This window comes from Solanum stenotomum, chromosome 12, assembly GCF_019186545.1.
Source record: "Solanum stenotomum isolate F172 chromosome 12, ASM1918654v1, whole genome shotgun sequence".
In the NCBI taxonomy this organism is placed as follows: Eukaryota; Viridiplantae; Streptophyta; class Magnoliopsida; order Solanales; family Solanaceae; genus Solanum; species Solanum stenotomum.
In genome coordinates this window covers 38,329,447-38,356,654 of record NC_064293.1, presented here as the reverse complement: position 1 = coordinate 38,356,654, position 27,208 = coordinate 38,329,447, and the positions used below count along the sequence as shown (strand labels likewise).

General features: G+C 31.3%; 2 protein-coding genes and 1 long non-coding RNA gene across 8 annotated transcripts; 1 reads left to right on the top strand and 2 right to left on the bottom strand.

Moving 5' to 3' along the window:
• Window positions 1-1,093: 1,093 nt before the first annotated feature.
• LOC125846845 (uncharacterized) lies at window positions 1,094-6,931 on the bottom strand. Of its 5 annotated transcripts, none has more exons than XR_007444405.1 (6): window positions 6,853-6,916; window positions 6,418-6,472; window positions 3,754-3,892; window positions 3,525-3,604; window positions 1,928-2,088; window positions 1,095-1,796 (listed from the first exon to the last, which is right to left on the bottom strand). It is a non-coding gene; the product is annotated as an uncharacterized LOC125846845 (long non-coding RNA). The 5 variants fall into 5 exon arrangements; XR_007444404.1 differs by lacking the exon at window positions 6,853-6,916 and having other exon boundaries at window positions 1,095-1,571; window positions 1,676-1,796; window positions 6,418-6,793; XR_007444403.1 differs by having other exon boundaries at window positions 1,096-1,796; window positions 6,802-6,931.
• A 349-nt stretch (window positions 6,932-7,280) lies between these two features.
• On the top strand, window positions 7,281-11,194 carry LOC125846839 (vacuolar protein sorting-associated protein 28 homolog 2). Its single transcript, XM_049526512.1, has 2 exons — window positions 7,281-7,406; window positions 10,133-11,194. Exon 2 carries the CDS (start codon window positions 10,216-10,218, stop codon window positions 10,843-10,845), a length of 630 nt encoding a protein of 209 aa, XP_049382469.1. The 5' UTR covers window positions 7,281-7,406; window positions 10,133-10,215; the 3' UTR covers window positions 10,846-11,194.
• Window positions 11,195-17,045: 5,851 nt separating this feature from the next.
• LOC125846814 (homeobox-leucine zipper protein PROTODERMAL FACTOR 2) lies at window positions 17,046-22,686 on the bottom strand. Of its 2 annotated transcripts, none has more exons than XM_049526429.1 (12): window positions 22,385-22,686; window positions 21,111-21,396; window positions 20,908-21,025; window positions 20,548-20,736; window positions 19,426-19,872; window positions 19,214-19,315; window positions 18,908-19,108; window positions 18,641-18,815; window positions 18,278-18,549; window positions 18,110-18,205; window positions 17,635-18,021; window positions 17,046-17,376 (listed from the first exon to the last, which is right to left on the bottom strand). In XM_049526429.1, the coding sequence occupies exons 2-11, from the start codon at window positions 21,335-21,337 to the stop codon at window positions 17,647-17,649; spliced, it is 2,202 nt and encodes a 733-aa protein (XP_049382386.1). In that variant the 5' UTR covers window positions 21,338-21,396; window positions 22,385-22,686; the 3' UTR covers window positions 17,046-17,376; window positions 17,635-17,646. The 2 variants fall into 2 exon arrangements, with proteins under 2 accessions (XP_049382386.1, XP_049382387.1); XM_049526430.1 differs by lacking the exon at window positions 22,385-22,686 and adding an exon at window positions 21,738-21,816.
• Between the last annotated feature and the right edge of the window lie 4,522 nt (window positions 22,687-27,208).

Here is a 27,208-nt window from a genome sequence, read left to right as displayed (position 1 = left end):
AAAAGTGCTCATAATTGATTGAAGTTGTGAGTTCCCCCAATTAGGTGGAACAAGCAATGACTTGCTTTTAGGTTTGGTTAGGTATAAAGTAGCCTTTCTTGTCCATTTATACCACACACACACAAAAAAAAAAACTTAATTATAAAATCTTCTCTTTATTATTAGTGAAATAAAATAATTATTTTAAATTATAAATTATAAATTTCAATTCTCTTTATATCTAATCAAATAATATAGAAAATAGTATCCACAATATAGTCGTTTAAGAAGTTTTGTTTATGGAGAAATTTTCTCTAAACATGTTTATACTATTTTCAATATTAATTTTTTTTTTAAAATAATCAAATAATATCATATAAATTAAAACGAAAAAAATATTTTGTGCCAAATTGTTAGTATTAACTAACTAGTGGACAACTTCATTCCCCATCTCCAAAATTGACTTTGCAACACACTTGTGGATTGTGGTACTTCCTTTGTGCCTAATTGTCTGTCATTTTGTATATTTTCAACAATGAAATTGTGGAGTACCAAACTTTGATTAGCATCTCCTTAGCAAATTCTATTATTCCCCTCTATTTCAATTTATGGTTTAATCCCTTTCTATGTTGTTTAAAAAATAATTTTATTTTTATTTTTTTAAAATTTGTTATTTTAAACATTTTATAATGTATTTAATTAGCTATAAAAGTTTCTCACTAAAATTAAACATGAAATATAAGTTAAAGTATTTCTAAATTTTAAAAGTTTCCACTTAAATTAGAATATAGGAAGTATTAAGTATTTGAGAAGTAAATTTTTTTTACACAAGTCTAATTACAAATTTGAACTTTTATTTTTTTAAAAAGACATAAATTACGCCTTATAGTTAACTACAAAAATAATTTACACATTTTAATTTTAGAGGCTATCTAGCCCCTTCCCTTTATTTTCTTTTTAGTGGATATGTGATATGAAGTTATAATTTTAAATACTAATTTAAATTTATAATTCAAAATCATAATTTCATATAGCATCTTCTAATATAAAAACTTAAAAGTTTATGAATATACTAGATATGGAATGCCCGTGCTATGCACGGGCCCAACATGTATGATTTTGAAAGAGCAATTATGACTTCTTTCTATTGTAGTTTGATTAATGATGAACAAATATTGTTGCTATACAATAAAAACAACGGGATACTATATTGCTAAACTATTTTTATAAATACATAAAAGTTCCAGAAATGCAAATGCTACAATACATACATCATTAGAATTTCTCTTATGCTCAATTGACTATGCTCTTAACAGATATACGAGCACTTGCAAAAAAAAAAAGCGAGCAACAAATCTAAAACTGCTATAAGCTTTATTATAAACTCCATAGTTGCAAAACAGAGACATTATTGAAGGCATACTCAACAGTTATAAGCTGACATTCATTTTCTGGAATGGCTCAGACATTTCAATAGTAGTTGGATTTGGTATTTGCTTAGCCCAAATTACAAAGGGACGTCCTCATAAGGGGAGTTCACATATTCATTGTCAGATGAAAATCCAAATTACTGCTTCAAGTTTTCATTCATACTACAATAAACACCTGAACTTAAGGCTTATTCACAGAAGTGTAGTAATATTTTGAAAAATTCAAAATAACTAAAAGTCCAAGAAGCTCTTCAAAATAGAAGTACCTCCATTCCCAAAGCGGGAGCTTCTAAATGACTCTTGTTTTTGCATTGGCTTTTGTTGCTCTTTCTTCCAACTATTTCCTCTCTGGCTTATAGTCAAAAACTATGATCCTGTATCAATGTACTGCAAAATATTTCTTTACCTTAAGCCTTCTCATATCAATAGTTATTATCCTTGTAGCACAAATATATACTCAGAACACATTATATTATTCAAAGTAAACATAAAAAGCTTAACGGAGGTAAAACACTCACCTCGAAGCCTCATTTGTCTAGCTTCTTCTAATTGTAGGTATCATAGAAAAGTTAACAGTTTCTTATTGTCTCTACACTGTAATGTCTCTGTGGAAGACAAAATCTTCTCGCCCATTAAAAACACCATTTTTGTGACGCAATGGCTGACCTAGACATATTACCTATTACTTCAACAAAAAGAGATGCTTAAAAAAACTATTGGTGTTTAACACACTATTCTTCAGAAATCCCATTTAAAATGAAATTCAGACATTAAATCCATTTAAACATATAATCAAACACCCTATGCACATCAGGGTTCGGATCCGAAACATGAATGTGAAAATGCAACAATCTAAGTACAAAACACAGCCCATTCTCATCTAATGGTGTCCCACCATCAAACACAAAAGAAGTCTCTTGCTCTATGAGCTTGTTGTACATGTCACGAAATTAAACTCCCACCTTCCCTTCTATTCGGCAGGTAGAGAATACATTCATTTATCTTTAAATGAAGAATCAATACAATACAATACAATATAACAGGTAACAACCATCCAAACAAGATGTTAAACTTGCCCCTAAATTTCATTTTGACACTTCAACTCAACTTTGTTCCATTTTAACCATTCAACTCTAATTTTCATGTCTCATTTAGACACTTATGTTCAAGGAATCAACAAAGTGAGATGTGTGTACTTCACACGCCCTCACCATAGTTTGACGTATTCCAGAAGCCTAAATTTTGGTGCAATCCAAAGAAACTTGTACAATGAGTTGTTTGTACTCACAATAGCCTTTGAGGTCTTACGAAAATAAAGCCTACCTTTGTTTCCAATGCCTTTACTTCATTTGGTGATATTCTAGAGGCGAAATCATTGAAGACATTTCCATAGGAATATATTATGCATGCAGACACATTAAATAAAAGTGAGTACCGGTGCCAATCATGTATTTTTTTCATGTGACTCGCGTGAAAAATATAGATTTCTGAATTACTCTATTGAGAAAGATGTTCACTGGCTAATATAATTGTTAAATGAGAACTTTCCATGAATAGGATTGCAATTAGAAAAACTACCGATGCCATGCATTTGGTATGGAGTCAAAATTCTTGCGCAGAAATTTGCTTTTATGTTGTTTAGTCAGCTGATAAAACTATGTAAATCCTTTCTGATTTACATTAATACTTATCCAATATTTACCATATCCACACATTCATCTCAATAAAAGGTGATCCCTAATCCAAGTTTATGAGAAGAAAATTGTATGTCGGGGAAAAATGTGGACTTAACATGCCAATGTAGCCATTGAATATTCATTGGACCACATCTCCACAGTCCTCATCTTAACTTCATTAATACATAATACCATTTAAAGTCTCAAATTACAGTCAGTTCACATTACCTCTGATAAATCTTTTACATATGATACAGAACGAATAAATATCAATTTTTTCAAACAGTAAAAAGCAGTGAGACAATGGTCATTAATATTCAATAGATGTGAAATAATCGAGTTGCAGACTTAGATTTAAGCCTTCATTAAGAGATTAGTATAAAGCGCAAGTTATAGAAAACAAAGCAATAACCAAAAGAGACATAAATAAGCTACTTACCAAGCAACCCAGAGCCACCATGATCACTATAGAATATGCAAATATGATCAATTGGACCACCACTCCCATCTTTTCGGTACCTAGTAAGAGCAGTTTTGTTACCAAGGAGAACAGCTAAAAAGTTGTCCACGTTAACATCATCTCTAGTGTAATCTTGCCTCAAGAGATAACACATCAGATGGGAGTACAATTTAGGTATATACTAATAATGATGGCAAAAAACACATACCTTAGCAAGTCCTTTGTAAACATCCTCCAGCAGGACTATTAATGATAGCTCCCGGTCTTGGGCTCTCTTCATTGTAAGCAATGTCATCGTACATGAAGACAAGAATATTTTCATCTCTGAGACCACATTTTATTAACAACTGAAATGCAAGGCATACATCAGCCTGATACAAAAGTCTAGGTCGACAAGGTTTATCATTAAACATATGAGAAAAGAAAAAACAATAAAAACACTCCATAATAGTTAATCTATCAAAAAGAAGGAAAATGTTGCCTTAGCAAAACTTTTTACAAACTGATTTGTTTTTAACTGGCTGGTTGCCTTAATGGATGAGTTTCACAAGGTTGGAAAGCTACCACCAAGCTTACATTTGGTAAAATCGTAATGCTTGACTTTTTAACGATTTAGTACTCGAAGGAACATATCTTTAAAAAGGACAAAAATAAAGTTATATAAGCTAACATCAATAATCAAATACATGAACCAATGAAATAGTACAGTGAAAAAAAATCAATAATGGCATTACATGAACATTGGGATGACCGTAGGCCAAGTGCTTAGAAAAATATACTCCTACGCTATAAAGAATAGTTATACATTCAAAGCAATATTCATGTAGTACAAAAATAGAAGAGTGCCTTCAAGGTTTACAAGAATTATGATGCTCAACCATATTGCTTTATTCTTTTAAAATCAAAACTAAGTCATACCAATCCATTAATAGCACATAAAATAATTAAAATTTGATCAACCGAATTACTTTTGTCCCATTTCAGTTCAGCTTCAAGCTAAGTTCAAGGCCCGTGAAGATTAATTTAGATAAATATTTTTTTTCAAGCTTCAGAAAAATATATGTGAACTATGTCACAACTATAGTGCTCTACAGTAGGATGGAAAATTGTACCCAAGCAATGAATTGATAAAAATTAAAAGTCCACATATCTTATTATCTTTTTCTAATTGATAAGCTTTTTTTCCTTTTTGATAAATAAAAAAAACAAATATAAACAAGGTTTCATTTTATATAGTCTCTCCTAAAATCTTATGCTAGAATATTCTATAATCTGGCTCTATGATGGTAAACAGATGTAATTTTCACTAACACGGGAAAGGAAAGACATAATTTTCTCTATCTCTCAATATTTATAAGTCCCTTGGATTTCATTTGCCACACTATTAGCTGTTGGAGAAATCAAAGGCACAAAAAAAGCCAATAAACAACAACAACAATAACATATCCAGTAAAATTCCACACAAAAAAAGACCAATAAATTATAGATAAAAGAAAGATGAAGAAAATTTTTGCAAACATCAAAGAAAAATGTGTGGATGTTAAATTCTCAAGAGAAAACCAATTTGGAGCAAATAACGTGCAACTACTTACTTTTACGTGAAAGAATTAGTAAAAAGGAGAGGAATTGAACCAATAAAAATTAAAACTAACATACCATATGTACATGAGTACCACAAAAAAAAAAAACAAGAATATTAAATTTTGTGCATAAATTTATAATCAGTACCTTCAAATTAACAGAATGTAGATTTCGAATGATTTAGAGTAATACACGAAAATAATTCAATCATCAAAAGAAAACTATGATAGGATAGTCTAAACAAACATCTTCAAGAAAAATAATAATTTACTATTGGAACAAGAGCAACTGCCATCGAACCTAGAAGATTGGAGTGAATGAAAGCAATATGCACTACTCTTAATGTGGCTATCCATGTAACTAATGTATGTTGGAACATTTGGTTCAAGAGAAGCATTACCACAAAATTTAGAGATATATGGCAATGTGAGAAAAGAGATACCAACATCTTAATACAACTATTGACCTTCTACTGTAGTAGTCATTGCAATAGTTAGGAAAAAAATAATATCTCAGTCATGGTACTTGAATAAAGCAATAATCATCATCAAATTTTGAGGTTTCACAATAGATTATTGTATAGTGTATAGATTACACATCAAGATCAACTGTAGAGTAAAAATGAAAAAATGTGTATTTACTTATAACTAAAATTATCTGTGTAATTATATTAACTTGAGTTAAGGACAAAAACATATATGTGCAATTCCAATAGTTTCATAGAGCATTGAATAGTTTCTTTGTCTCTCACCTTGTTTATAAGAGACTTTTGGGAAGATCGTCAAAGTTAATTAAGCGGTAAAAGCATACTCACATTTTTTATTGCATTATATCGGCTTTGTAACTATTAACTTTTGTCTCAAACTCATAGAATACACTAATAAATTAGAAGTGCAGAAAATCAGCCTACACGAGATGATTGCTTAAACACCAAAAGTAAATTGGGTATTTTGAAAATTACCTTTACAATCCAAAAAGTAAGGCAATTTGAAAGTGTAAAGAGAACCAAAAAGGAGGGGGAAAAAAGAACATGAGCAAACGTAAAGTGGTAACATGCAAACTAATCCAAAACTTCTCAAATACAGACATTTCAACCTAGAATAAGATTAATATTTACACTGATGTCACTGAATTTTTTTTACATAGAGAAATCTATCACTTTATTTCCTTAGTTATTGAGATTTAGCCATGAAATACAGATATTTTATGAATGTTAAACAAAATTAAAGGGAATATGATGAAGATTATATAATAATTGAGAGGAGAACAAAGAAATCAATTAAGAACTTACCCGACATTGGAAAACCCATTAGAGTAGATCATGAAGATTCAATCAGAGATTTGATCTGCAGGGTAGAATAGTCGATCAGAAGAAGTGAAAAACACAATTTTTTTTATGAAGATTAAGCAAAAATTTAACAGAAATAGATGAAGATTAAACAAAAATTGACAGAAGAACTTAAAAACTGATGAAGACCCTATCTAAGATTGAAAATATAGAAGAATATTTATGAAATCAATAAGCAATTTGACATGCAGCTCAGTGAAACTTTCATCTATACTCTTCTAGATTCCTTAATGAAACCCAGGATTTATGTACAGTAGATGAATGAAAAACGTATGAAGAATTCGGCAAAATTTAAATGATGAACAAATCTAAAAACTGAAGTGTAACCCGTTGTGAAGATGAAGAGAATCAAAAAGTTCTTGACAATGATGAAGAGACCATTCTTGATAGCGTAAAAAAAGAGTGAAAGAGACGTATGAATCTCTTTTGACATATGTTGTTGTGCCTCTGACATTATATTTTCTCAGTCGAGCGAAATAACGCTTTTGCCCTTAGTCATTCCTTAAGATGATTCTAGAAATTGGATATTTTATAGCGTAAAATTACCAAAATACCCTTGGTCGTCTGGTTGGCTTCACTCTTCTATATAATAGAAATAATATAAAAAAGGAAATAAAAAAGAAAAGAAAAAAAAGAAGTATACAATAGTAATAGATAAAAGTCCGCATAAAAAAGATATGGTGTAATGAATGAGACAACCCTTTTTTAAACAATCTTAGGTTTGATCGAACAGAGGCCTATGCCCCAATCCATATAAATTAGTCGAACTTCAATATAAAAAAAACATGTATGAAAAAAATAAGTGTACACGCAACCTGTGTATGTCGCAAGCAAAGAGTACAGAGACAATACCCCTTTCTCTCTCTTATTCTTGATTACCTGCAACACTCTTCCCATTATTCAAAGTCGCTTCTTTCACCTTCTTCTTTACCGTAAGTCTTTTCTCCTTGCTCTTTTTACCTCTCTATGTATTTGGGTTCTTTACCAAAGTTTATAATTTGTTTCTTCAATTTCTTGAGATATATCTTTCCATCTACTTGATTTGGGTGGTACAAATTTTGTTTTGGGTTGTTAATTTTAGGGTAATTTTTCATCTCCTTTTTATGTAATTTAATATTTTTACTAATCCAATACATACAAACAACAATGGATGCGATTGAATCCACAGCTAAGGGCTAGATCCGCATCTTTAGGCATATCTGTTCTAACTGGGGGTTTTCAGCTCTATCTGTATATCATGTTTATGGAGGATTTTAGTATTTAATTAACCTTTAATTAATAATAATAATATGATCTGTGTAAGAAGGGGCTTTAGTATTTAGTAAAGTTATCTCCCTTTTGCTCAAGGCTTTTGTTGCTCAGATAGGCTTTTGAACTATGTTGTTCGGACTCTTCAAAAATGTGGATGGTTGCATGTCGGATCCTTCAAAAGTAGTGCATTTTTGAAGGATAAGATATGGGTGGGGCATCATTATTGAAGAGTCCGAGCAACATAGCTTTTGAATGGAGTGTCTTACTTGTCCTTGCGGCTTACTGGTCTTTTTTTAAATCGAAAGCTCAGATTTTTATTGTTGCATATCGTATTTTGATGACTATTAGCTTGGGTATTTTCTCCTTGAAGAAGTTTAAGCAGAACCAGATGCAACAAGCATATGAAATATGTATTTTTTGAAATGCTAATGTTAAAGATGGATATGTGGAATTGATAGGATAAAATGAATAAAGTAACAATGTAATGTTAAAGGATTGATGAAGATATGTAGAAGATACATTTGTCCGAAAATTGATCAAGGTATTCTTATGTTTTACCCATACACATGGAAAAAGTGGAGGAGAAAATAAAGCTGAATAGAGAAGTAGACTCATGTAGCTGGCCCCAAGTAATTAGTAAGGTGTGCATTAAGTTGATCTTATTTGTATAATAACATTTATCCATATCTCTTTACATGTGCATTTTTTTACTTGCATTTGGTTCGGGACATCAGATGTATTTGCTTGTGGTTAGGTTTTCCACCATTTGATTACATTGCTTGATTTATTTCTAAATTTTCTATCAGTTTTCCTTCTCTCTGGAACTGATATATAGGATTGTTCTTTCTGTTGACAGTGTCAACATTAGGGTAAGAAGTGAGGATGTACAAAAACGGGAGAGGAGAGAAAGTAGAGGGGTAGAAGTGAGGACAGTAAGAGGAATCAGAGAGATAGAGAAGAGAAAAATAAGATTGAAAAATAGGAAAAGAGGTAGATCAATTCAATCAAACATAGCAAGAAAAGGTTAGATTTATTGTGTTTTGAACTCCCCAGACCTCATTTGTGGGATTACATTGAGTATGTTGTTGTTTGTTGTGTGATGAACTTTCGATAAGTTAGAATTCCCAATACATTTAAAACTTATCTCTAAAGTCTAATAAGAAGATAATTATCACGTCAATTTCATCAGAAGACCAGACTTAAATCAAATCAATTAAGAGAACACAATGATAAAGGGTACACACTAATCTAAAAATAGCTAAGCATAATCTCACAGCTAAATGATGAATATTAGTTGGAGAAAGGTCTTTATCTTCAATCAGAGATAGAGTTTCAATTGTCTCAAGAGATTCAACCTTTTCAGGACTCCCTATGATATAAAAGGCACTTTTATTTTGTTTGGCCGAAATGAATTTGATATAAGGCTGAAATGAATTTGATATAAGGCACTTTTATTTTGTTTGGCTGAAATGAATTTGATATAAGGCTCAAATATGACAGGGCGAATTTTTTTGTTAGTTAATTGTATATGTATGCCTTTTGCGAGGGTTGGACTGTCTATGTTACGTTGGCCTCCTTTCACTCTTCAACCTTGTGTTGTATTCAGAGGTAAGGCCCAGCCCCCCTTCTTGTAATTGTCTTTTGATGTATACACCCCAGATAGCCTGGGATAAAATTATAAAAAATAAATAAAATTGACACAACAATTTTTCTCTACTCATTCCCTTCTTTCGCCCCCCTTCTCCAGCTTTCATTTCTCGCCAACTCTCCACTCTTATTTTTGATGAAGACTTATTTTTTTGTCTTCCTCTCCTATCTTCTTTCTTTCTTTATTTCTCATTTTTTTCTGGTCTCAACCTCCTTTCTGTCTTCCTCTTCTCATAAATAGAGATAGTTTCATGTGGTTTTAACTCCTGTATTTTCACTTGATATGCTTTCTGCATGTTAATCAAACTTGACCTCTTGAGGGAACTTTGAGACTAGAAACTATCGGAGAAATATATAATATCTATTGCTGGGGAGGTTATTGTCTGCCACCCATTTCTGGGATGGTAACCGTATTTGTCATCATTCGGAATACTGGGATCCCAAATAAATTTGTTTAGGATGTCTATTGAACTGGTCCTTTTACCTCACAATGGTGATCTTTTGTTCATTTAGTTTTGTAGACTGATAAATTTATTTTTAGCTATCATAAGGGAAATTCTATATGTGCTGTTCTTTGAAGTTTGAACTTTTGTGCACTTTTCAAGTAAATGATTATATGATTATACACTAGATCCAATTGGTAATATCTATTTCCAAATATCTGTATGGAGGTAGCGCCTATAAGTCTGATCACTGTAATTTAAAGATTTGTTAGTTGTAGATTGGCATATTGTAACATTAGGCCATAATGTTCTTGCAGTGACAAAGACTAGCATCTTTGCGCGTGTCCCATCCTCTTCTCCAACCTTTTTGACAAAGGTCAAAATCTTGTTGCCAACTCCCATGGAGGTTAAGCTATGGAATGATAAGCGGGAAAGAGAAATGTATGAAAACTTTGCAGAGCTCTTTGCTATAATAAAGGCAACGGAAAAGCTCGAGAAGGCGTATGTTCGCGACATCATTTCACCAGCTGAATATGAAGCTGAATGCCAGAAGTTGATTGCTCATTTCAAAACCTTATCTTCCACATTGAAAGATACCGTACCTAGCATTGAGCAATTTCATGACACCTACAAAATGGATTGCCCTGCTGCCTTAAACCGGCTTGTGACCTCTGGGGTGCCTGCCACTGTGGAGCACCGTGCCGCCGCTGCTACATCATCTGCATCCTCAGCTTCTGTTGTGGCTGAGTGTGTGCAGAACTTCATCACTGCCATGGACTCTTTGAAGCTGAATATGATTGCTGTAGACCAGGTCCATCCCCTTTTGTCAGACCTATCATCTTCCCTTAATAAACTTTTAATACTTCCATCTGATTTTGAGGGGAAGACAAAGATGAGAGAGTGGCTCTCAAGGCTGTCAAAAATGGGAGCTGCAGATGAGTTGACAGAACAGCAGGCCCGTCAACTCCACTTCGATCTTGAATCATCATACAATTCTTTCATGGCGGCACTGCCCTCTGCTGGAACTTAATTGCATATTTCAGGTGATATGTCTGTACATATGTGGCTGAATTCTTGTTTTTTTCTACCAAGTTTATACTACATATGATGCTTTATTTGGTTGAAGTGCTGATTGACGAGATTCAGAAAAGAGTCGTGTAATTTGTGGAACTTGTGTCTGGTGGTTCCATTTTATTCAACATGAACTCAGCCTCAGACAAGATGCTTATTTGGTTTGCGTGCCTTTTCTTTTGTTACATTAATCATATTACAAGGAAATATTGAGCTGTTAGATATGATTTTGTAAATTTAAGTGGAAATTTTGATGTAAAACTAAGTTCCATGGTATTAAGTTAACTCAAGTAATATCGCATTTGTTATTTTGGTATCTTTGGCTTCCCTCATATTTTGGACTTGGGTTAAAGAAGGGTCAGGATTCATGACGATAGTGTCATTGTCTTGCTAATATTCTCAACAAGAGTACTCTGGGAAATTGCTAAATTGAAAGATCTGGTGCTTCAAGTTGATTAGGCAAGTTTTGTGGCAGTTTATTCAAGTCACTCTAAGTTATTCCTTGAACGGGGATACAATTTAAATTTTAAACAAGGGTCTCATATGATCCTATTTGTGCAAATCACCTGCTCCACCGTGAAATTTCACCGGGGATTGGGTTCCTTTTCAACTGGTACATGCCTATCCACTCTGATCTCTTTTCATTAATTTGTTTGGGATGGATGCTTTCAGCCTATCTTAGCATTAGTAAATGGATCACACATTCACACTGATGGGCTGGCTTATCCATTTTAAGGCCGTCCATACAGACTTTGTGTTGGGTATTTGCCTTCATTTTTTACCATAAACAGGTGAAGTCTCCATATTTAACTAGTCCTTTTCTTGTAGGAAAAAGTTTAAGAGAGGCTCACTTCTTCTAACATAGTAGTATTCACAGTGTAGTCCTAGGGGATTTGAGAGTTTTGTAATTTGTGGAACACAAGTGATGTGTTATCACTTGTGTGAACATCTTTGTATTTCGAGTGAATTAGATGAGGTTATTTCTCTCTATATTTTGTATAGTGGTTTGTTCATCTCCTTTGTGGACGTAGGTCGATTGATCGAACCACGTTCAATCTTTGTGTCTTGTGGTTTTTTTTTTTCGTTTGTCTTTTACTCATGGTTTTTCAAGATTTGCTTTGTTAGACACCTAATTATTTTGATCCCAACACTCTGGCCTGTGAAACTATATATAGGAAACTGTAAGTCTGAAACACTTGTTTTAACGTCCAATCTTTAAAGGCAGGCCAATTTTTTTGAATGATCCATACCAGTAAAACAGTTGAAGAGCACTTGTTAAGCTTCTTCTTAGATTTATTTTACATCAGTTGACTGCTTCAGTCCTTTTCCAAATAGGATTTACTCTTATATAATATAACCATGTTGGTTAATTTACTACCTTTTGTTACCAGGATTTTTCTAGAGTATGGGACTTCATTGTACTCTCATGATATCGATCAGCTCAAGTACTAATTTCACGACCTTTAACTATCAATTGACAATTGCAGATCCGTATATCCTAACNAGGAACAAAATAAATTGATTTTTTCAACAAAAAAATAATTGTAATTTGAAGTTGGAAGAAAGTTTTGGAAAATGTTTTCCTTAAGTTTTGAAGGGAAGTCATTTTCCTTAAATTTGAGGAAAATGAGTTGATTTGGAAAACATTTAACCCAACCAAACATGAGAAAATTGAAAAACATTTTCCTTCGTACCAAACACACCCTGTATTAAAGTTATTCCTTAAACGGGGATAAATTCAAACAAGGGTCTCAAATCCTATTTATGCAAATCACCATGAAGTTTCACGGGGGATCAGGTTCCTTTTCAACTGTTACATATCCATCCACTCCGATCTCTTTTTATTAATTTGTTTGGGATGGATGCTTTCAATCTATATATCTTAGCATTAGTAAATGGATCACACTGATGGGCCGGTCTATCCATTTTATGGCCGTCCATACAGACTTTGTGTTGGGTCTTTCAAGATTTGTTTTGTTAGTTTTTGCATGACAGCTAATTATTTCGATCCCAACACTCTGGCCCGTGAAACTATAGGAAACTGAAACACTTGTTTTAACGTCCAATGATAGGCTTCTGTAGCCCTTTAAAGGCTGGGCAATTTTTTTGAATGATCCATACCAGTAAAAGAGTTAAAGAACACTTGTGCAGATTGATTTTACATCAGTTGGCAGCTTCAGTCCTTTTCCAAATAGGATTTACTCTTATATAATATATATAAACCATGTTGGTTCTTATCTTTTGATTTACTTTTTTACTCTATAGTATGGGACTTCATTGCACTCTCATAATATCGATCAGCTCAAGTATTAATTTCACGACCTTTTACTATCAATTGACAATTGCAGATCCGTATATCCTAACGGGTCCAGATACATACGTAGCTACTAAAACAGCTAGGCGGATGTGTAGTGTACCTGCAGTGCTGTCTCAGTCCCTAGCTATTTACTTTCATTCAAAATTAATAACAACTAAAAGACAGTGGTCTGAACCACTTTCCATGAACATATTAAATATTTCTGTGCCTCTTTGTGACCACAACAAAGAAGGAGATGATTATCAACAACAAAAACCAAGTGAAACTAACTGTACTGTAAAAAGTGGGGACTGGGGAGTATTCACCTACTATCGATTAATGCATTTGTACCCTTTGTGTTTTATGGCATTCTGTTGGACTTGTTTGTCTATTCATTAGCCAAAAACGCAAGACATGAATTACTCTTTTCCTTCATTTTGGACTTTGCACGCTTCTTAAAAATAATATTCATATTAAGTGATAGTACTTGGGTTTTGGAAAATAATTTGGGGAATAAATAATTAATGTTGAGGGTAAAATAAGAAACTCTTTTTTTTTTGTCTTTTCTTGATATGTTCAAAGTGACAAGTAAAAGTTAAAAAATTATTTTTTAAAATATATTACTAAGTAAAAGTGAACGGAGGGAGTACCTTAAATTTCCTCAGACAACTTTGAGATGTTCTGGTAATATCATTTTTTACTCAAATTTAATACTAACAACAAATCCATCCATCCATTCTCAAAATATTCTATTCGCTTCATTTTATATAACTCGAGGAAGAAAAAAAAGACTTGAGACATTTGGTATAGTAAAAGTGTTCTTAGACGTAGCCTATTGCTGGCAGAACCTGTTAGAGAATTGATCTCCTAATTGTTTCAGTGTAACTGGAAAGAGATTTTTTAACCAGAAAAAATAAGTTCAAATGTAAAATACCTATTCAAAAGTTGTTGTAATTCAATTGTATATGATAGAATTATTATAGATTTGACCCTTTCGAACCTTGCTTTCTAACATTCCAAGACTATTCGTAGAACTTTTGTGATCTTTAATTTGTTATGATATCATGTTAAATTAGGTCATAGGCCTAATTCACATCCCAAAAGTTAGCTCAAAGGGAGCAAACCTTATAAGGAGTCCACCCATCTCATTAACAACCAATGTCGAATTTTTATCATTTTTTAACAATATTTTATGACTACAGACTGTCGGATCATGTCATTAAAGTTTAAGCTAAATTGGTCATGGTTCGTATACTCCGGCGCGCTTTGGCCGTTTTCTCTACCCAAAAGTTTTTCCTATCGCGATTCAATGAAAAACTTGTGTTATAAAATATGATTTTTTCATCGAACTAGCTCACTGGGAAAATGCATGATATAAAGCAGATTTTCACTAAAATATTGAAAAGTATCCTAATTTTTCCGTGTAAAAACACTCATGTTTTATATTTTATCACGATTTCAATCAAAAAATTTCAATGGGACAATATATAGTGATTTAGTGACGTTTTTTGCTTTCAAGTTTCAACTAAGCTTTTGAGTTTTGATCTCCTTCATTCACATTATCCACTATGGCACTTGGCATTTTGTTTTCCTATAAATGGTAATGGCAAGATTTGGATAAATGACAACTTATTTTTTCAAGTCATATACATGATAATGTAACTTAAAAAATTGATTAATATCTGCTATGACTTCTTAAGTTTTACCGAGGGTAGGAAATTACAATATTGTTTATGTATATCACTTAAATTTGTTTTAAATAGTTTATAAATGATTTTAAGTAATATCGTTATTGTAAGTGTAATAACTTTTTACACTAATAGGTAGATCTTAATTATCTATGGTTCCAAGTGATATGTCTGTTTATTTTATAATTTTTAATTAAAAAAGGATAAATATTATATAGTAAGATGTTGAAAATTAAATATTTTTAATTATTTAAAATTTAGATCTTAATACAACATCTTTTTTTATCCAAGCCATCATCCCCCTAGCTAGACATCTAGATCTTATTAATGCATATCTTAATAGTTAAATCATAAATGTGTATTCAAATTCAAAAATGTCTTAATCTTAATAAAAATAAACGACTCCTAACTATAATAAGTTCTATATATTAATAACTTAAACTAAATACGTAATTAAAATGAACAACTAATATCCCATGCATATTGTGTAGAGGCTACATGATTTGGTCACACAAATTGCATAGTAGTATCATTCAGCCCCATGAGAGCATATAAATAAAGAAATAAATAAATACGTATTTCTGGTCTCATCGTTGATACTGAGATATACCAGTATGGGAAGTTTCTAAGTATATTATGATAAGGTGTTTAATATTTTGAGTTATGATGCTGTGTGTACAGGAAACATAATGGGAACCACCAGTGAAACTGGCTTTACTGAACAGTGGCCAGTTATGCCAAAGTCTTGCACAGTTCATTTATGTGATGCAACAACTTCAATAGTCATTGCCATTAAAATTCATTATTAATACATCCTGCTAATGATGTACTAGTACTATTTCACATAATTTCTCAAATCCCACTCAACGTAGAAATATTTTTATTTTCTCATTATAGGTCTATTTTTCAGTTAGAAATAAACGTAGAATATACTAAAGTAGTAGTGTGTTTGAACAAGTTATTGATGATTTGTATTGACGGAATATATTACTGGAAATATGCAGTAACGTCCTCTTTTCTGATATGGTACAATTATAACAAAGTTTGACTTTTTCATTTTCTTTCTTAATTGTCAAACCTAATTTAAGAACATAATTCTTCTCCTGGTCTCTTCTACTTTCTTCTACATGCATGTTCTTGTTTTTATCCCTTTCTTATCATCATCATCATTAATTAAACTTATCGTTCCCGTAGGATTGATACGAAGGAAAATAATTTTCATGAAAATATTAGTATTTTTTTTCTTTCAATTACATAGATAATGTCTGAGTGGTGTTATATTAACAAAAAAAGGTCTCAACACAACACACATATGTGTCAAGATATGATACCTGAGCCTATCAACCCTAGAAATTAGCTAAGGAAAATTTGTCCAAATCCATATAAGGAGACCAGATTCCCATCTCTCTACCGATATAGGACTTTTGTGAAGCTACTATGGATTTTATCATCCATCAGTCCAGAAGGCCTAATAATTTTATAACCCTCTGGTATAAACTATATATACATAAAAACTCAGCTTAAAAAAAAAATTAGTTTTGTCAAATTTTGTCCTAATGCTAGGCATTTGACTCTTGTCAAGTTGTAGCAGACCCTTAACTATCCTTGGAAGTTGATGGAAGGAATGGATCAACATGTTCAGATCAAAAAAATATTAGTATTAATTTGTGTTAGTTACATATGCAAAAAAATAAAATATTATTATAAAAATATTTGTATATATATAAGTTAGACAAATATTATAGGAGAAGGGTGAAGAATGGGTGGTGGGGATAGGGGTTATGGAAGTAGGAGGTGAACGTGAGATGTGTTGGAGACACCTGGAAGTAAGAAACTACTAAATTTTTTTAAAAAATATGTTTTCCTGAACATTTGACTTACCGAATATGAAAAATTGATAAATATTTTTTGAAAAATATTTTTTCTATACTGAATAAGCCCTTAATATTGGACTCTTGTACCTGTTCGAGTTCTCAAAAATGATTTTGATCATTTGTCGATCAAGTATGACAAGTTGCAAACACCATGAATCAAATTCATGGCTTAATTCTTCACGAATCATTTTTTGCAACTTCCATACAACATATCCGAAACTAAAATATTTCAAATTAATGCAAAAACATAGAAAAACGAAACCATAAATTTGCTAGCGCTAGCAAATTATATAACACAAGCTTTTCAGAAGTCATACTAAACTTCTTTTTAAAACATAGAGAACTTGTCCCAACAATTAACCCTTAAAGCAAAAGGGTTCAAAACAAAATAAAGCTTTGTTGCTAGCTTAGTTTTATAATATTCTTGACATGTACCAATATAACATTGGTAAAGTCTACCCTAAACCCTATATTAAAAAAAAAACTACACCCTTGCAGGATAGTGAAATGCTTTTTTGCCAAAAAAAACAATCACCACTTGCAAGGATTTCCTTTGGGTTGCCTTCTCCACTAGCTCCTTCCCTTTCATCTCACAATCTTGTAACTCTTCCCCCTTCAAGGCCACCTGCCACCTATCACAAAAAAAAAAAATGCACTAAGACAAGTGTTCATAACAAATAACTAACCATATAAAAATGCTATTGAAATTTGTAGCTTCAAAACAAGTCACAGATGTTTGTGTTGGATAAAAATCATTTCACTACGAGTATAATGAGAAATTTTAAGTTCAACTATTTTTCAATATTTCACGGACTAAAAAGAGAGATGCATACTACGAATAAACTGGGATAGTTAGAGGAAGTAAAACACATGTGTAAAAGATGTTTTACCTTGGATTTCGATCATGCATTTGCAGAAGTTACAGCACCTTTGATCTTTTCAACGGTGCATTTTATGAGACTATTAACAGTCGCAACTGAGCCAAGGGAAAGCTTTGCAGTTGGGACTGAATCAACCAATATCTGAAATGCTACAGTTAGTAGCGATCCACCAGGAGAATCGATTTCTGAATTACCTCCACCATGATGATTCATCGGTCCGTCTGGAAGAATAGCAAAACCAGATGGCAACAGAGCAACATAGTCAGGGTCACCCCCACCTAGCACCACATTCATTGCAGCAATATCAACTGGAGCGTAAATAACATAAGATCCTGTTATATCAGTTGTGCTCTCTTGGAGTATCAGCATGTTACTCTGGTTAGAGTTTGTTCCGGTCTGCAAAAATAAAAATACTTATTTTGAGTATTTATTTATTTTATTTTTTTGCCAAATTAACAAACCGGATTAAATAATGATATCATACATTGACACGGAGTAGAGATACACAGTTTCCTGGATCACGACCATTTGCAATGTGTGCCATTTCTTGAACAATCCCTCCATTTGAAAGAATATCCCACTGCACATATATTTAGGACACACAATAAAACAGAGTGAACTTAATTGAAGGCGAATTTGCTTAATGATTTACCTCATTTCTAGAGTTTTCATCCCGGAGAAAATCAAACACTCTCTTAGGAGAAACTGGCAGCCAAAAAGATGTTGCAGCACTCAGCACAATACCAGGAGGTCTCCCTGGATCATCGATACTCTTCCTAGTCATGACTCTCACATCATCAGCACCACTTCCAGACAACGTTGTCCATATGTGAGTTGTCGATGCACCAACTCCAGAACAAAAGCTCATCACCATTCTCTCAGCAAGTTTTAGCATACTCTTTCGACCAGCTGGACAAGTGATGACTGGAAATTAGGAGAAAAAAAACATTAGTAAACATTAGCAATTGTACAACATTGACAAACTAATTAATGGAAGAGATTTTTTTGCTATTACTTCCAACATCTCCTGTTGGGATGTTAATCGCCAATACACTTGCAAGGCGTTCACATTGTCTATCTAAAGTTGCTACCCAACGTTTTGCTCCAAACGCAATCCCTGAATTGACAAGAGGTTTGTAGATGTCATGGACAGCTTTTTCATCCACCTCAACGTGTTCAACCCATATAACCTAGACAAATAACAATGTGTTACCACTTAATTAATTATAAAGAGTTTAATCATCTTCTAATAAAGAGTTTAAAATTTGAGGAATGTCGATACCCTTGAGTAACCATTTGGCATTTCTCTAATTAAACAACCAGATGGCCTTCTTCTGCAACGCGGAACTGAAGTAGGGCGCAAATTGTCCAAGGAAACATCAACCACTACCCAAGTCCCTTCACCATGTTGTTTACAATATCTTACGAAATAGTTCTCCCGAGTTGGAACAAGTGGGGATGGAACTTGAAATTCTGCTGTCATCTAAAATTAGAACATAACAGAAAAATTCATTAGAGTATATTTCATCTGTTTAAAAAAGAATGAAAGAATTCGAACAAAATATTGTAAGTGGAATTTGAACAATACCACTTGCAATGCTCCATTGTAATTTCCTGCTACGCCAGTTGATAAGACTTCAAGAGTCATTGCTTTTGACACTAGACCAGCAAAAACAGTTGTCCATTGGTTCTGAAATCATCACAAAAATAATTAGCAAAAAAAGTGCACAAAGCATATCCGTGTTCACACAAGGTCCGAGGAAGGTAAGGGTGCATGTAAAATTAGAGATCTCATCTTACCACATCCATCAAAATCTCAACTAAATTGATATGATTCATAATAACAACAGCAGATTCTCGTGAGGCTTCAGAATTGAGTGTAGCTGGCTTAGGGCCAATGCCTCGAGGGAAAATACGAGCATATTCTTGCTCACATAAAATCTCAGAAGAGATGATGCCTGAGCTTGGCATCCATAATGGCTCTTCAGTTTGAGCCATTCTTATAAGTTCCTCCATTGCAGTAACAGCAAGCTCAATGACCACGGGCTTCTCAGCATCTGTAAGGCCCGTAACAGCATTTCTTAGAAGGTCACCAGCAGCGTACATTTCTCCAAGCAGGCCCGATTGAGGCCCAAAAGCAAGATCCAGAGCCCGAGGGGCTTCGGGCGGAGGAAGAGGAAGTTGATGAGAAAAGCCAAGTCCTGATTTACCAACATATTTTCCAGCTATTCCAGTTATCCTGTCAATCTGTAGGATAAAAAAGGAAGATCCATAAAATAACTTTAGATTTCTGTCAAGTCACCTAAAATGGCATTTCATCTGATACTATTTTCTTATTACAAAGTTCTTGCTCATCCTAATAAAAGTGACAATGTTTAATTGTGTGCAAAATTAAAAGTGATTTTTTTTGGATATTTTATAGTTTAAAAATAAGAAATCATCTTACAAAAGGTAAAATTATAATTTTAAAATTAAATTATTTCTAAAAATAGCAAGGTACTACTAATCTGCTAAAAAGAAAAATGTTTCACACCAATGAAGGATAAGGGGAAATGCTGGTTGTGGAAGGATAAATGGAGAGGAGGTGTAAAATGGGTTGGCATCACCTTATCAAAACATTAGGGTTATGTAGGATTGAGTTTCCACCCTAGACTGGCCTAATCGAGGAGGGATATATTTAAACCGTTAAAGGCAAAATTGACCCTCCACTCCCCCCTCCCACCCTTTTTAAAGATTATTTAATACTCTTAACAAATTTTATATCTATTTAAATCTCGTGACACATTTAAAATTACAAGTTTCATAAAGTAACTACATTTATCGCTGTACACAACAAGAAATATTAATAACTTGAAATTAAAATTGAGGCAAGGTAACAAAAGTTAAAATGATATCGTAGTTTTTAATAAGTAACACTCTTACCTCATCTCTAAGACGAGCATTTTCTATCCTCAACTGATGCTCATCAAATGACATCTCTCCTATAGCTGCTGGTCCTCCACAGTTTGGGCATGCTGCATTGCTCAAAGCATCTTTGTACCTTATGTTCTCAGCGCGAAGCTTCTCATTTTCATTCCTCAACTGTGTGTTCTCACATCGCTCATGTTGAGCCTACAACAACAATAAATCACAATCTAATTAAAAACTTGTCAAGCACACATACCTCAATCATCCTGTCTATATGAATTGAACGAATCTATTAATCTCAATTTTCCCAAAATGTTTGGATATTTATTTACATCCAATACATTAACTTCACATTAAGGCCATAAAAAGTTTCACCTTCATCTGAGTACGCTTGTTCTGGAACCAAAATTTCACTTGTAATGGCTCCAACCCGAGTCTTCTTCCCAATTCCTTCCTTTGCTTGTCATCTGGATGATTGCATTCCTTGTAAAAGCTGTACAATGACACAAAAAAAACGGAACAATTTATCTTATATAAACGTACTGTCAGTATATATAAATTAAATTTAAATAACTTACGACTCCATTTCCTGAATCTGATGCTGCGTGTGGCGATGATAACGCTTCTTCTTGTTTGGAGGTTGGTTTGGTTCAGCTTGATCGTCATCACCTGAATTGGGAGCTTCCATATTATCAGCACCAGAGTTGCTATCAAACTCTTCATCACGAATGAAGTCCAACTCGTTATCAGGTGTTCGTTGAGCTGAGGACGATATGTCGAGCAAGTGCTGGTGGCTATTAAACATCTTGATTATCACCTTTTTCTTCTTCAATTTTTTTCTCTTAAAAACATAAATTATCTCATCTGCAACAAAAAAAAAAAAAAAAGGCCCATCTTTGTGAATTACAAAACAACACACATGGTAAAGATTATATATACGGAAGCGTGGACAAAAGCAAAAGCTCAACAACATATGTTCAAGGTTATTAAAAAAAATAAAAAATCACAAACATGTACGATTGTTAAAAATGATCATTTTTAGGATGAGAAGACTTGTAAATTTACATTTTTTGTTCTAGGGTTCCTTAATTCGTCATGCCACCATGGTTTAAAATTAAAATTAGTGTAGTTGTTGTTGAGAAATAGCTCAAGATCGTATATAGATAACACAAAAAAAACGTAACTAGAACAAATTATTGACTTACGCAAAAAACTGAACTTCTCAAGAAGACATTCTTGATGTGATTGTATAACCTCTCACTATATGATGCATATATATACACAAATAAATCTCTTCAAACCCTAAACCCACCCCCAACCCCCAACCCCCACCACACTCTCTACTTGCTTGTCTCTATGTATAGAAAACTTAAATATTTTTTACCTCATTTTATTTTGGGACGTCAAAACAAAGGCGATTTTGTTTTTATTCTATTCTTTTCTATGTCTTGATGTGACAAGGAAAATAAAATTTAATTCTTTTTGACTGTGCCAAAAGTGAAATGAGAAAAAATTGGAATAATAACAAAACATAAAGTTGACTCAAAGTGTGAACACGGACAGAAGGTCTTCTTTTTTTCTTTTCCTTTTTCAAACTTGGGTAAAACATATATATAGTGACAACTAATATCTGGTAAAGTCCAAACTTCACTCCTATACAAGTCTCTCAACAATGGCATATATAACAAATAGCAAATTCAACACATCATTTTTGTATGAAAAAAAAAATAATTTATCTTACACAGAGATAGATGCAGTATAATTTTCTGACGAAGGATGTTCAATTGAGTAAACAATTCAAGAGAGGAAAAAAAAAAAAGAAAGCAAGAGAATGATGGAACAGTAAACTTACTCTCTATGAAGCCTTTGGATTGAAAAAAAAAGAAGTGTAGAAAATTAATCCAGATCTGGTCAAACTTTTTGGAGGCTGAAAACTTTGTGTGTGTATTTTTTGAGTTTGTTTACATGGATGAAGAAGAAAATGATTTTTTCTTGTGAAGGGAATTAAAGGGGGCTATGGAGAAAGGGGGAAAAGAGGGATTATAGGGAACAGGTGGAGAAGATGAAGGGAGTTATTATTATAGCAGAGGTTATTGAGAGGAAGAAATAGCATTAATGGGAGGTGTTAATGCTATTGTTGAGAGAGAAAATGAGAAGTTGGCAGCAACTCATCTTTGATGTTTAAATTTTCTAACATAGGGACTATGGTAGAAACAACTTAATTATGACTTCCATCTAATACTCCCATTTATAGTGTGTTTTAATTTAATTTGAGTAGGATCATTATAGATTAAAAGAAGGCAAGTTGTTTGATTTGATTATTAGGATCATTATAAATTAAAAGAAGGCAAGTAGTTTGAGTAGGTTCATTACAAATTCAGTACTTAGAACTATTTGACGGCAACTAATTTAAAGAAGGAAACTAGATATATGGAGAGTAATTGATTAACTTAACAATATTACATATATTATGATATTTAGTTTGAGTATTAGGATCATTATTAATTCTAACTAAGAATTATTCGATGGTAACAAATTTAAAGAAGAAACTAGATTTACCGATAGTAATTGATTAACTTAAGAATATTGTATTGATAATGAAATTTAGTTTGAGTAGGATCATTATAAATTCTGATTAATCAGATTATTTGATGGTAACAAATTTAAGAAGGAATCTAGATTAAGTAAAGTAAGTGATTAGCTTAACAATATTGTATTTAGTTTCAGTAGGATCATTGTAAATTCATATCATAATTACTCAATGTCAACAAATTAGAAGGAGAGTAGATAGAAGGAAAGTAAGTGATTAACTTATAACAATATTATTGATTAAGAGATCTAGTTTGAGTAGGATCATCAACAATTTATAATTAGATTTATTTTGGTGGTAACAAATTAAAAGAAGGGAAGTTTAGATATAAGAAGAGTAAGCGATTAACTTATGATTGATTATGAGATCTAATTTGAGGATCATTATAATTGATGGTAACAAGTTAAAAGATGGAAAATAGATATGCATGTCAAAGAGTCTCACATTGGTGGATAATAGGATGGATGATGTCCTTCTATAATTTTTGGACAATTTTCCCTCGTATATTACTTTTTAGGTCGAGCTAAACTCAAGTTTCATTTCTTTATAATAATGTTTTCAAAGGCAGTTTTGGTGCTCGCCCTAGAGTGAAATAATGTCAAAACACCTTAAAACTTACATGTGGGACTTAACTTTGTGACGCTTATACCCTAACCATTCGTGCATTTTAGGAATAATTAATGTCAAAAACGGAAAAACCTTTGAAACTTACATGTGCAACTTAACTCTGTGACGCTTATGCCCTAACCATTGGTACATTTAAACATGTTTAACGCTCAATGTCTAAGGCTCACCTAACCATTCTTACATAAATTATTTAGTTAATATTGTGAAAACATTAATATCGTGACTATTAAGTTTTAAGAAACTTTTCTGGTTAACACAATATTTTCCATTTTCTCGTCAACAAATGATATTAATTGTTACTTTCAAATAGAAAATCAAAAATAATTTTTATACACTTGCATTGTTTGATATGACACATCTTCAATTCATCAAGGGCATAATTTTAATTATAGGGAGGAGAGCATAATAATTTATAATTAAGGTAAAACATAAGTAGGTAGTCGAACTGTGGGAGAGCATGGTTATGGTTTGGATCACCTTTATCTGCTCTTTCTTCTTATCATTATTATTACTATTACATTTTGTTGCCCGTGCTATGCACGGGCCCAATAACATAAATGGTATGTTTTGGGGTTAAAAACGAAGTTTTTGAAGCGATTGTTTGCGTGGATAAAGAAATAAGTTTTTTTTATCACAAACCTGTACTTTCTTTGACGCTATTCAAGGCACAATAAGACTACCCACATACAACATTTTTGAACAATTTTATGTTGTCAATTATCACGATTTAATTTTAAGAATCAGTCAATTTTTTTTTTGTTTTTTTAATAAATATTTTAAGTTGTCAATTATCACGATTTATTGTATTTTATACATAATTTTTAACGATAGATTAATTTCAAGAATCAATCAAATTTTTTTAAATGTATTTATTTTTGAAATATTTTATGTTGTCAATTATCATGATTTATAGTATTTTTACGATAGATTAACTTCAAGAATCAATGGAATTTTTTGTATCTTTTTCAAAACATATTTTATGTTGTCAATTATCATGATTTATAGTATTTTTACGCAATTTTTAAATATAAAAAATTTTAAAAAATAAGACAAATAAATTAAAATGGACCCAATAAATGTTATTTTTGTTGTCTCAATTTATGTGACACAAATGAAATTTGGAGAGTCATTGAATATTATATATTATACTTGGGCATAAACTCTCTTACGCACGGGCCCAATAACTATTATTTTTTGTCCTAATGTATGTGACACAGATAAAATATAGTGAGTTATTTAAATTTAATATGATTTTTAAATATTTTAAGTTGTTAATAATGTAATTTATAATATTTTTACGTAATTTGTAAATACTTAATATATATTACTCCACTTGTCTCAATGTATGTAGCATAGATAAAATTTCAAGAGTTAATCAAATGTTGTTAATTGTTAAGATTTACAATACATTTTACGTAGTTTTCAGTAATTTGACATTAAATAATACATATTACTACTTTTGTCTCATTTTATGTGACATTGATAGATTAATTTTAAGAATCAGTCAATTTCTTTTTTTGTGCATTTTTAATAAATATTTTAAGTTGTCAATTATCACGATTTATTGTATTTTATACATAAATTTTAACGATAGATTAATTTCAAGAATCAATCGAAATTTTTTATATGTATATTTTTTAAAAATATTTTATGTTGTCAATTATCATGATTTATAGTATTTTTACGATAGATTAACTTCAAGAATCAGTGCAATTTTTTGTATCTTTTTCAAAACATATTTTATGTTGTCAATTATCATGATTTATAGTATTTTTACGCAATTTGTAAATATAAAAAAAAATTAAGACAAATAAATTAAAATGGACGCAATATATGCTATTTTTGTTGTCTCAATTTATGTGACACAAATGAAATTTGAAGAGTCATCCAAATTTGCACTTTTTTTAAAAAAAAAAATTTAAGTTATTAATTATTGTGATTTATAATATTTTTATGTAACTTTCAAATAACTTCCTAATTTATGTGATATGGATAAAATTACAAAATTAACCCTTTTAAAATGTCTTCCAGATATTTTAAGTTGTTAATTATTATTATTTTTAATACTTTTTTGGTAATTTTAAAATGATATACGTTATTTTTTCTGTCTCAATATATGTGACCCGGATAGAATTTTGAGAGTCAACCTATTTTATGGTAGAATTTTAAATATTAAATATTTTAAGTCATTTGTAAATAATTTATTATATTATATTATATATATATATATATATATATATATTATATTTATTTTCTACTATATAATAAAAGGGTGTTTATGTATATATTATATTATATATTATATAAACTCCCTTAGAAAATAAATATATATTATATATATTATATAATAGAAAAAATGATTTATTATATTATATTATGTATTATATAGGGAGTTTATGATGGGACATTCAAAAGTCCCATCATAAACTCCCTCTTATATATCAGTAGAAAATATGGAGTATCTTATTCTTCAATTTTATACCATCATTGTTTCTTTTGCTTTATTATTTTATTATTCGTGTTGTCAATATTTTTTTCTTAAGATTTTGATTATGACTTCTATAGTACTCATGTATTTTTATTTAAATTTGTTTTGAAATACTCCTGTTAATTGTCAAATGTCTATTAGATAAAATTTACTTACCTCACTCAAAGTAATGGTAAAATCGTGAATCTAGCCTGTTTACACTCCAATTATACAATCACAATAAATATATTGTTGTTACTTTGAATCGTTCATATATATTTTGATGTTTTCTTTTCTTAGTTTATTAAAAAAAATTATTGTTCTTTTTAAATTGTTTAAAATATTTATCTTTTTAATTAATTTATAAACCTATTATTACTATTAAAATTTGAGACTCCAAAAATTATGGACCTAAAATCTTTGCTTTACTTGCCTTATGCTGTAGCTGACGTTGCTTAAACAACTCTTATCTAAAGACTAAAATGAAGAGATAATTTATTTTTGATTTATTTTTTATTATTAATAATAATTATTAATTTTTAAAAATATATATATATAAAATATTAAATTTATTATGTTTAAAAATAAAATAAAATAAATTTTATTTTTATTTTTATTTTTATTTTTTTATATGTCAAGTCAATACTAAATAAATAAATAAGTAAAAATGGATGAATGTTGTATTAATTTTGTCACATGCACCAAATTAAATTAGAATTTTATGAGTGTATAAAAAAAGTTACTCCGAATGCATTTTCTAATTTTCCCTGCCTACAAAACTATGAACGTCTTGATGTCTTAATTATATTGGCGTTATGAATAATGAAATCATGAGTAGGACATTTTAATGAATTTTTCTTAATATTTTAACCCTGACAAATTCAGCTTTACAAATCCTCCTTTTAAGAAGTTATTATTCGAGCACATCACCAATATAAAGAAAAAGAATAAATGAAGATTTTTCTCCCATTTCTTCTTTTTATTATTCCAAA

Excerpts from the sequence above, each read along its gene's own strand:
- LOC125846814 (XM_049526429.1), bottom strand. The coding sequence starts at position 21,337 with ATGTTTAATAGCCACCAGCACTTGCTCGACATATCGTCCTCAGCTCAA. Across the intron at positions 21,026-21,110 it reads CAGATTCAGGAAATGGAGTC|CTTTTACAAGGAATGCAATC; the intron begins GTAAGTTATTTA and ends GTCATTGTACAG. Across the intron at positions 19,316-19,425 it reads TTGAGATTTTGATGGATGTG|AACCAATGGACAACTGTTTT; the intron begins GTAAGATGAGAT and ends TGATGATTTCAG.
- LOC125846839 (XM_049526512.1), top strand. The coding sequence starts at position 10,216 with ATGGAGGTTAAGCTATGGAATGATAAGCGGGAAAGAGAAATGTATGAA.